Source organism: Apaloderma vittatum, unplaced genomic scaffold (genome assembly GCF_000703405.1).
Source record: "Apaloderma vittatum isolate BGI_N311 unplaced genomic scaffold, ASM70340v1 scaffold45878, whole genome shotgun sequence".
Taxonomy (NCBI): domain Eukaryota; kingdom Metazoa; phylum Chordata; class Aves; order Trogoniformes; family Trogonidae; genus Apaloderma; species Apaloderma vittatum.
In genome coordinates, this window is record NW_009730975.1 from 1 (window position 1) to 10,882 (window position 10,882).

General features: G+C 42.5%; 2 protein-coding genes across 2 annotated transcripts; one reads left to right on the top strand and one right to left on the bottom strand.

Moving 5' to 3' along the window:
* The first annotated feature begins 1,124 nt into the window (after positions 1-1,124).
* On the top strand, positions 1,125-5,148 carry CCNA2 (cyclin A2). The gene is made up of 6 exons (XM_009874979.1): positions 1,125-1,243; positions 1,577-1,800; positions 2,387-2,591; positions 3,283-3,396; positions 3,896-4,029; positions 4,489-5,148. Exons 1-6 carry the CDS (start codon positions 1,142-1,144, stop codon positions 4,538-4,540), a joined length of 831 nt encoding a protein of 276 aa, XP_009873281.1. The 5' UTR covers positions 1,125-1,141; the 3' UTR covers positions 4,541-5,148.
* A 3,011-nt stretch (positions 5,149-8,159) lies between these two features.
* Positions 8,160-10,614, bottom strand: LOC104267398 (exosome complex component RRP45-like; the record flags this gene model as incomplete). The annotated part of the gene is made up of 6 exons (XM_009874981.1): positions 8,160-8,241; positions 8,726-8,804; positions 9,054-9,241; positions 9,587-9,733; positions 9,932-10,020; positions 10,482-10,614. Coding segments are annotated over 6 exons (718 nt in total), but the record flags the coding sequence as incomplete, so codon positions are not given.
* Positions 10,615-10,882: the final 268 nt, after the last annotated feature.

A 10,882-nucleotide genomic window follows, 5' to 3' on the forward strand; every position in this document is an offset into this window, starting at 1 on the left:
GAGCTGCCCCCGGGCTCCCGCTGCGGGCCTTGGGCAGCACCCGAGTCTGAAGGGCCTTTCCCCTGCAAAGCAGGGGCTGTGCCCAGGTGCTAGGTGGGGAAAGGTTGCTTCTAGCTGGAGGAGGAGTGGAGGTCCTGAAGCTGTTTGCGACGTGGATGGATTTGGTTCAACTCAACAGATAGATTTGCAGTGGCTGAAACTGGTTTGAGCCCACAATTGCGCTACAACAGCTTTGTAATCCAGCTGAACAATCACTTGAGCCCCTACGCTTCTACCCTCTGCAATTTGTGGGCAGTTTTATACTTTCCACCTTAACTATCGGTGCCTCACGAGAGAAAACAGTTTACAGATAAACAGTGGGACAGGTTGTCCAGAGAGATGGGGGAGGCCCCATCCCTGGAGACTTTGAAGGTCAGGTTGAATGAGGCTCTGAGCACCGTAATCTTGAAGGTGTCCCTGCTTATCGCAGCGGAGTTGGACTAGATGATCCTCTAAAGGTCCCTTCCAACTCGTGCATTCTAAGAAAAGCAGCCCTTAAAGTCTTACCTTTTAGTACTGCTTTGAAGAGGACTTGATTCAGGGAGATCCTGAGACCTAATAGGTAGTTCTCCCAGGAAATACTCTCTACTGGTCTAAGTGTTTTGAGCTCTTCCCAGTGTTTAAGAACTAGGAGTTGTCACATCCATCTTCTGTAACTCTGTCTCTGTGTATCTGCGGGTTGATCTTTATCATGGTCCACTTTTGCAGGCTAGAAAATGCTCTAGTACTCCAGCCCTGTTTTGAGCCCCAATTACTAAGCTTACAGGATTTGCTTTTATGTAACAAGGTAGCACAGGATGTGCTGGGCGCTACCTAATTGCGAAAGAGTTTTCCATTCCTGTTCTCTCGGGGAAGAGGAAAAAGGGGAACAGGAAACTTCCTCATTGCAGTAACATTCTGGGTTCCCTTGAGCCTCCTCGCCTCCCAGTCTAGCTGAGCGGTAGTTTGCCCTCTCTGCCTGCGTAGGAGGCGAGAGACCTGACAGTCCTGGAGAGCTGCCATTGAGATACAACAGAATCGGGTAGTTGCCTGTGCTATGGGGGAGTGCTCTCTTGCCCATTTTAACATAACTTTTATCTTCTGCTTAGATTCTCCAAGTATAATGGATATTTCAATAACCTCGGAAGCAGAAGAGAAAAAACCGAACGTTAATAACGTGCCAGACTATATCAGCGATATCCACACGTACCTTAGGGAAATGGAGGTGAGCTGCTGTCTCTTATTGGCATACAGCTTATGGGGGAGAAATTTGAGGTTGAGAAACGCATCTCAACATTAGTTACTACTACAGTGACTAAATTAAAGCTTGCTAGAAATAAAGAACTAAGATGCTGTGTCTGCTTTTGTGAACACAAGGGTGGTTTCTTGTGGTAGACTGTGCTGTGCGCTGAACAGAAGCTGGAAGGCAAGATTAAGGAAATATAGCTTACTGATCTTGGACTTACCTTTGTTTTCTTTGGATCTGTTTAAATTGTGGTAAATGGAGCTTAAACAGTTTGGTCCAGAGTCTATCTCTGTCTGTCATCTAAACCCACAGGTGAAATGCAAGCCTAAAATGGGTTACATGAAGAAGCAACCTGATATCACCAACAACATGCGGGCTATTCTTGTGGACTGGCTGGTGGAAGTTGGAGAAGAATACAAGTTACAGAATGAAACCCTGCACTTAGCTGTAAATTACATTGATAGGTTTCTTTCTTCAATGTCTGTTTTGAGAGGAAAGCTTCAGCTTGTGGGTACTGCAGCTATGCTGCTTGCATCGTAAGTGAAGTTGCTTAATTTAAAGTTTTATCTGCTGGTCTCATACAGGTGGACATCTTGTGGCTATCACATTTCTGCTGCCTATGGACAGACTAATGTGGAAGGGCTTCACACCAGAAAAAAAAAAAGCAGGAGTTGCCCACCTAAAAGTTTGTCAGTTTGTGTGAAACTCTGCGAGCAAGTTTCTAGGCTATTTTTGAAGGTTGCCCTTATGTGAGGTTTCATTCTCTCTGGCTGCTGCAGCAGAAGGCCTCTAAACAGTTTTGGAGGGAATATGCGCAAGGCATGAAAAAATACAGTTTTGTTCTTCAAAACCAGTGGGTTCATTCAGTAGATTCTTCTGGAATTCAGCAACTCTGCATCCCAAATTGCTTAGTACTAAAATATCAGGCTACTGAAGCTCTGCAAATTTAGATTCTGCCAATTCAAGAGCTACAGAACCAAGTGCAGTGAATTTTTTTGGTAACAGCACCCAGCTATTTCACAAGTCAGAGTTTAAATTAGTGTGCTCACTTGCATTAAATGTTGCTGATTATGTGGGTTTTTTAGTACTCAACTATTTGCTCATACCTATTTCTCCTGGCAGAAAGTTTGAAGAAATCTACCCTCCTGAAGTAGCAGAGTTTGTCTACATCACAGATGACACCTATACCAAGAAGCAGGTTCTAAGGATGGAGCACTTAATTTTGAAGGTTTTGTCGTTTGACTTGGCAGCTCCAACAATCAACCAGTTCCTCACTCAGTATTTCCTACACGAGCAGACAAACGCTAAAGTGGAGAGCCTATCAATGGTAAGGCAGAACTACCAGCTCAGCCCGTGTAACTAGAGCGTTCTGTTGCTATTAATGCAAGCTCCATTTCTTAGTCCCAGTAGAAAATAGATGCTAAAGGATTCTTCAGTCCAGGCTTTCCTGCCTTCTCCTGAGTTTAAATGCCTAATTTCTCTGGGAGAGTACGTACAGTGCTCCTCCAGAAGTGGGACTGCACCACTGGAAGCCGACGCTCGCCTTGCCGCTCACTGTTAGAGATACTCCATTCCTGTCGCAGGCCTGGCTCTAGCATGCACTCTTATTCGGAGCAGGCAGAGATTGCTGAATTTGGGGTTGGTTTTGTGCTACATGTTTTCCTCTTATCTAGAACTGCCACACTTACCCGCTTTGGCTAAAAATTACTTTTGGTTTTCCCCTCAGCAAGTAGTGAGCTCTAAATCTATGGGTTAATTTATAAAGCAGAGCACCAATAATGTTTCTGCTAAGGTTATATTAAATCCTACTTGTATGGCAGGAAAAAGCATGTGTTGGGTATACTGACAGTAGCTAATAGTAGATGCTGAAAGAGAAACTAAGTAAAAATGAGTACAAGCTGTTCCTCCAACTGATGGTGGGACTGGAAGCTTAAATTAGGGTTCTAGTGTGCCTATTAAATGCTGTTCTACTTCCTTTTAGAAGCAAGCTGACTCCCTTTCTCTCGTTTCCCTTGCAGTACCTTGGGGAGCTGAGTCTAATTGATGCTGATCCTTACTTGAAATACTTGCCATCAGTTATTGCTGCCGCAGCGTTTTACCTAGCAGACTATACGATCACTGGACAAACTTGGGTACGTAGCACCAGAACTTGAGCCTTCACACACCTTCAGGTGTTTAGTGTGTTTGTATGCAGTTCTGAATGCAGGAATTGCAGCCCCTCCACACCCATGGGCTGTTAGTTAGAGATTGCTCCCTGTAGTATTTGAAAAATGGGGGCAGAGGACACACCTTTTCTAGTAAGGAAGAGGCATCTGCTGGTGCCAGCACTGTTCCAGTGATCCTCCTCAAAGTTGTCAGCAGCTTCTTAGTGATGAGAAAGCACTGGAGTGCCCAAGTACTGGAGGCAATGAATACTTGTTCAGAGTATGACAGTTTTGAGGATTGCTGTACATCTACACAAACTGCTGAAGTCTGAGCAGGGGGTATTAAACTACTTGGTGCCTCAGAAAATTATGCTTTGCCAACGTACTAGAAAAACAGAGTTTCAAGGGGATGCTAAAAACGCTGCCAGTGGTCGTCGGCATAAGCAAAAGGAAAAACCTCGAATGTCTCTCTTGATTTTCCCCACAGCCCGAGTCCCTGTGCAAAGTAACAGGCTACAGCCTTGAAGACATCAAGCCTTGCCTCATGGACCTCCACAACACCTACCTCAAAGCAGCACAGCACACACAACAGTCCATAAGGGAAAAGTACAAGAGTACCAAGTGAGTATCTGTAGAGACCTACTAGAGGCTGGTATGTTACGCCCTAGTTGTTTTAGCGTGTAACTGCTTCATGGGAACTGCCTGAGGGGGTGGGGCTGTGCATCTCGAGTCTTCGGTCACACTCAGATAACCAACTCTGCCACGTGAGTGAAATGGTGACAAGGGTTGCCAGGGTTTTGCACGATGTTTTGTTGAGCAGTGCTCAGTGTGCATCACCAGGCCTGCTATCGCTACCTGAAAGGTCAGGCAGAAACTGGAGGAATGTTCTTGACGTGCCTACTGTGGGTAGGCAAGAGGCGGTACCTCTTCCTCCTAAAAATCTGTGTTGGCACGGCAGCCGACAAGGCCCAAAATGTTTCCTGCTTCTTGAAAAACGTGCTTTGCTGCAATGTGTGTGCTGTTTATGGCAGAGAGCACCTGAGCGAGATGACATCCTGCGTCTTTTTCCCCCCTCTCTAGGTACCATGGAGTATCGCTTATTGACCCACCCGAGACACTAAACTTATTGTAATAATCAAGAGACTGGTCTTTTAAAAAGATGTATATTACAAGAAAATGATGTACAGTTTTAAACATGGTTCAAGACTCTAGATGTGATCACTCAGAAGATGAATACAGGTTTTGATGAGCTTCATTATGAAGTTAGTTTTATGTGGTTTTAATGTAAATCTTATGTACATGCAATCTTGTTAAAATATTTAGCTGGGTTTTTATAAAGATGTTCTCTTCAAGCGCGGAATTAACCATGCAGACCAACTGAAATCTGAGACTGCTTATCTCATTATAGACTAAACATGAATATTAGCAGTGCATTACTATAGTAGGGCTTTTTCTCCTTCCAGGTAAGAATGACTTGGACTCCACAGCAGTATTTGTAGCATTTTTTATACTATCTAGTTTAAACAAAGACCTAGTATAGATCCAAAATGTGGCTTAATGGCTGTAATGCTGGAAGACACTAGAGAGCTATGAGGAGAACGCCTTGCTGGAACTGATTCTTGCGAAGCTCTTTAGGATGTGCCAGCTACTGGATGCCTTGATTGCTCTGTAAAGTTATCGCCAGATCTCGATCAGGTTCAAGGCTGAACGCTCTGCTGCAGGGGCTGCACGGCTGAAACTGCCGGTGTACGCATTCCTTATCTCTTCCAGTATATAGAAAACAGTCTTGGTATAGGTATTTTCTAGTCCAAGTCTAAAGCTGATACTAATTTAAACCCGTGGAGTTCCCACTGATTTGTTAGCTGTCTTGAAAGCCCATCAATACCTACTAAAAAAACTTAAAGCCATTGCTCGTCTTACCTGGTACATTTTTAGGGGTAGTGAGGGGATTCAGCTGCTCAGTGCCCTCAAGGGGAGGGAATGTCTTTTGGCGTGGACAGGCTGTGTGCAGAGTGGTGTGAATTCGGTACCTTCTCCTTGCTTGGGAAGGGTTCCTCCATGGCAGGCAGCAAAAATGTAGAGCGACTGGTCTCAACTTTCCTTAGTTGTAGAATGGTTTTACGAGCGCACTAGCACCTAATTGGCATTAGATCAAGTGGATGTTTACCTTCAGCCTGTGTAACTGGAGCGATGCTGCCCTGTACCTGTTGTTCTTTGCATGTAAAGCAGTGAGTGTGAGGAAATGGGTTTAATTGAGCAATTTCCAGGTTGGCTAATAAACAATTTTAACATCTAATATTAGTGGTCTTGCCGATACCTTAAAACCACTGAGGGGTAGCACTACCATCTTAAACTGGCATTCATCTCTAGAGTTTTTTTGGCGAGGGCTGCCCATGCACCACCTCACCCTGAAGCTGATTCAACACTGTCCGTTTGGTTATCTGGACACCCAGTGGGTAGCAGTGTGAATTCTTCATGGAGCTTGAACAGCTGTTATGCTGTGGGCTACTTAAATCTTTAAAAAAATAAGAAAACACCAGCCTTTTGACAAGAATGCGTTCCAGTGAGACATCTTGAATGTCTTGCTGTTCTGCCCATCCCTCCTCTGCAGCCTGAGCCCTTCTTCAGCTGACTCAGTTTCCAAAATGGATCGAGTCAAGCAGGGGTGGCTTATCCAGTCAAGAAGAAAGTGCGCAGCAGAGGTTGCCTTATTAGCTCAATTTGAGCATTTTAGCATGCACTTTGATTTTTAGAAATGTTTCAATTATTAACAAAGAACTAGATTTCATCTGTCTACCATGTTCTCCAATAGCCTTTAGTTTAGTTTCAGTAGGTTGCCACTGAAAAGCTAAAACTAGCTGGGGGGAAAAACAACTTTGCAGTGTATCTATCGTGTCTGGTGCTTAGTCAGCTCTGACCTTGCAGGAGAGGGAGTCTGTATACACAGAAATGTGTTTACCACAGTTGAACCATCAGTTTGTGACCTTGGAAGGGCCACTAAAAATGCTGCCTGTCAACTATTCTTGGAAGACAATAGAGCACAGCACTCTTCCTGAGCAACTAGGTTCTACCTTACCCTTTTTTTGTGTGTGTGGCATACGATGGAAGCTTTTGAAGACCACTGAGAAACATGAACATTGGAAGAAGAGTAATTTAAAGACAGGTTGTGAATTCTTTTTCCCAGAAAAGATCAAGTAGCAGTACTTAAAAAATTTGAGTGGTTCATAGCATTAATTTACTGCTTTATGAAGTATCTTCTTGCTGTAATGGAAGTTCTGTTACTATTACTGTAGCACAGAGAAAAATTCTCCCTTGCCCTGAGCTTTACTTACAACATACTGGTATGACCTCTTCTGCAGCTTAAAAAAATGCTTCAGTTCTGGTCTGGCATCTCTGTCCAGTATGACTATGTGCCTTGTTGACACTCTTGCAGCTGCAGTAAATACCATCTTTTTCAATCTTCTCTTTTTCCAAAGTTAATAAGGGACAACTCCAGCTCTCGCTAAGCTTTGAACAAAATATCCCAGGTTGTACTGTAGTGCTCTTCTGTCTATTTATCCTAGTCCTTCGAAAATAAAGCCTCTAAGGAATGCAGGCTATGATATGTTATCTGTGAAGAGAGACAAAGCAGTGCAAGTAACAGTGTTCTTTTTCAACGATAAGTTTATGGTCTCGCAGTATTGTGGAGGTAAGAAGAAACTGAATCTTCACTCCTTCTTGTAGTTCTGACACTGACTTCAGGTTGGAAGAGCTGACACTCAGAGAATGCACTTGTTTTGCTCCTGGAGGAATGGGCCTTTCTGAAAGAGCACAACTTCAATAAATCTTTGCTTGTCTGGGAGCCATTTTCTTTTTTTTTAATGTTAATTTCTAAACCCGATTTGAGGAATGTAATAGCTGCAACAGTGACTTCTCCCCTGTTCATGTTATATGAAATACTAAGGTCATATGTGAATTAGCCCTCCTTTGCTCTTGTAAATATGTGCATGTTTCCAATCGACTTGGGTTTCTGCACAAAGCTGCTGGGTCAGGTATCCTGGAAAACTGCTTGTCTCTGTTTTGCCCAATTCTTAAGGCAGAGCATACTTCTTGGAATACGGTTCAAGAAGCATTCTTGTCTGTCGCATGTAATATTTAATTAAACTTTCTCAGAAACTCCATTGCTGAAGTGTGAGTTGCTTCTCTATGGAAGTTTTGCAGAAGCTCTATGCTATTTTGTGAAGTATGTCTGTTTCTGCTGATTATTAAACTAAGTTGTTGCAGTGAAAGGTAAGAAGCAGAGTGACATGGGCAAGAAAGTTGTCATCAATCCTGCTGAGGAATACACCAAGGTATGAAACGCTTCCAAGGAGTGGTAATAGCTACCTTAATTACAAGAAGCCTTTCCTGGCATTAAACTTGAGCTGTAATTCCTTTTACTACGTGAACTCTGACTGTAGTTCATGTCAGTAATGGCACAGGCTTTTTTGTTAAGAAAACTGCATCTTAAAACCTGCAAGTGGAATTGCAGAGGCGAGTCTGTTCAAAGTTTTACTGGCGAGTTTGCTGCCGCAGCCGGATGCTAACCATGGAATTACACTTACATGCAAAACTTCTTTATTGAAAGCTGTGTACAACAGGTCTTATAAAATATGCACTAAAGCAGAACCAGGTATGAGGTGGGAGGAAATAAAATTATCTACACAAATGAGTTGAGTAAAAGCAGACCAAATTATGTATCATACAGCATTTCTGAAGGAAAGATGGTGGCTTTAAGGAGCAGCTCTCTTCTTTTTTCTCCTTTTGCTAAATGCTTTCTTAGTGGTATTTTCTTGTTTTGAGTTGGTCTGTGATCTGTGAGCAAAGAATACTTGTATTTAAGAAATGCCCTGGGTAGTTTTTGTTTCAAAAGAATGCAGACTGGCCATCTGTAACGGGGCGACCATTCACCATGCTCAGTGCAAAGGTTCTTAGTTTCTAAGAAGCGTACTGCACACGTCAAGAGGATTCCCATGGCTACAGGGGGGATACAGCAATAAATTTCACTTCTTGGAGATCAAACTGAAGATTAGCTGAGTGCAGTGTGTAGAATCCCTGCAGCCCTTCTTAAGGAGCGGCTGATTCAAATCCCTTTGGAATGATGGTATCTCTAACCAGCTGCAGATCACCCAGGATGACTGGCCTCCCGAAACTTCTCTAGATTTAAAATTCCTTGCTCTCAGCTATCGATGTAGTCCCCTTGATCAACAGAGACCTTTCTTGGCCTTGCCAAATTTTATGCTTCCTGAAAATAGCTCTTGCAAGCTCCTTTCCCCTCTGACTTTGCCATGATGGTTACCTGGTTTTCTTTGGTAGTTCCTGTGGTTCCAGAATGACAACCTCTTCCTCTTCACTGTCAGACAGTACAATAGGTTCATCTAAAACAAACCAAACGAGAAACAGGTGATCAGTTTTATAACTAATAACCACAGTATTTTAAAAGAAATATTCAGAGTGGATCATGTTTAACTGGGAGCCTTCCAGATACTACAGAAATCAAGTTTTCTTTTAAAAAAAACAGAAGGGACCTGTGAAAGTAGCAAGTGAGTGTAACTTTCCTTTTAATTCTAGACTGTTAAGATCAGCTATGCTTATTATACCACTTCACTAACAAGATAAATACTTACTCTTGGTTTCCCTCATTGTGCTTGCATCCTCAGTTTCCATTTTCTGGCATTCCAAAGCAGTAGCCTCGCTTTCACCTTCCTCTTCTGCTGCATCTTCCTTTTCGGATTCTTCAAGGTCGTCCCAGGAGTTCTCTATTCCTTCCCCAATTTGGGCTGTCCCAGGAGTGTGCAATATTGGTTTGGCAAAACTGAACTAGTTAAGAAAATGTCTTGGTATTCTGAGAGCAAAACAGTTGGTTTTAAAGCTGGATCTTTTCTCCCTAGGGGAGAATGTCCTTAAAAAGGAAGCTGAGCGAGCATACTTTTCCTGTTACTGTAACACTTGCTTCAGACCTCGGTTTTGCACTCCATGCTGGGAGTTAAGTTAGCTAAAAGCAGTGAGAACCAAACCCAGTATGACACTGATGTCTCCTCTGAAGGCTGTAAGGCTACCGCAACTGTGAGGCATCTCGCACGTGTGTTTGGCTTCTAGTAGTGCTAATGTAGGGGACGATGGGAAGCCTGGTTTCCCCCTATCACAACAGAAAAGATACACTTCTGAAGGAGGATCAGCTTTAGTAATTATTTCTTCCGCTTGCTCTTCCACGTTGTTGGTATCAACAGCAGCGCTTTCCATTTTGAAGGCAGTGATCTTCTGATCCGGTATAGATTCTGCAAAGCCGAACTTCCCACCTTCTTTCCTAATCATGCAGTGATAGACATGATTTCAGGACGTTTCGCACTTCAAAATGCTTTCTCTTTTCAAGTTGAAAAATACTAATATTTGCCATTTAAAACAAATAAGTAGAAAACAATTTGCTGTTGAAACTGTGGATTGACATTATTTCTTATTAAGTTGCCTAAAAATACCCATTTCCCTTCCTTCCCAAAACACTCACCTGACTTTCTGGTCATTCTCCAAGGCTTTTTGAATTAGTTCTGTTATTTCTGCAACCTTAACAGCTGTTATTTTACTGCATCTCAGAACCTGTTTGTTACACATACAACAACAGTTTACAATCATGAAAGCAAGATCTTTTCAACTAAAACTGTCAAACATCACAGGAGTCACAAACACTTGAAATACAGCATCTTAGTATGAGGGATCAGAGACGTTATGAGTTGATGCAGAACCTAACAAAAACAGTCTCTAGCTACTCATGAGTGCAGTCTGAATTAATTTAGAGACACTCTCTGACACATCCCAAGGAAAAAAACAAACAAGTTATGGATCTGGCCAAATAATACACCTTTTGTCTGTTTCTTTTTCAGCATGATACAGAGAACTATGTTTTTCCACTAGGACTAAAAATACATAACCTTTTCCAATTAAATCAGACAGCTGATTGGTTTCTTAGCTTCTAAACATCAACAGCATTTCACTGTCAGGATTACAGGACAGGAACGAATTTATAGATAAGAGAAAACCTGCTCAAGGCAAAGATTTACCTGATCCTTTACCAGCATAATTCCTCCACTGGACTGGATAGTACAAATCTCACGATGTTTATTCATGGCAATTATAAGGACACCATCCATTACACGCTCCTCGCGTTCACTTGGATCCACCAATAAATAGGTCCTAGAATCCGTTTGTTAAATATAAGGCAATGGTAAAAGTTTCTTGTGAGTTACTACCCTTAAAACTACTTAACAAAGGATTTGGGTTTAGTATGAATAGTTACGGGTATACTCCCTCCCAAAAATTTTCTACGTGACCTGCGGAAAGCTGTTGGTTAGTTACACTGTGCATAACAACGCATAAATGGCTCCTCATGGCATCTCACTTGAGATGAACTGTTTTAAGAAATCAACTTGTCAATATTGTATTGGGTTGGCTCAGCCGGATT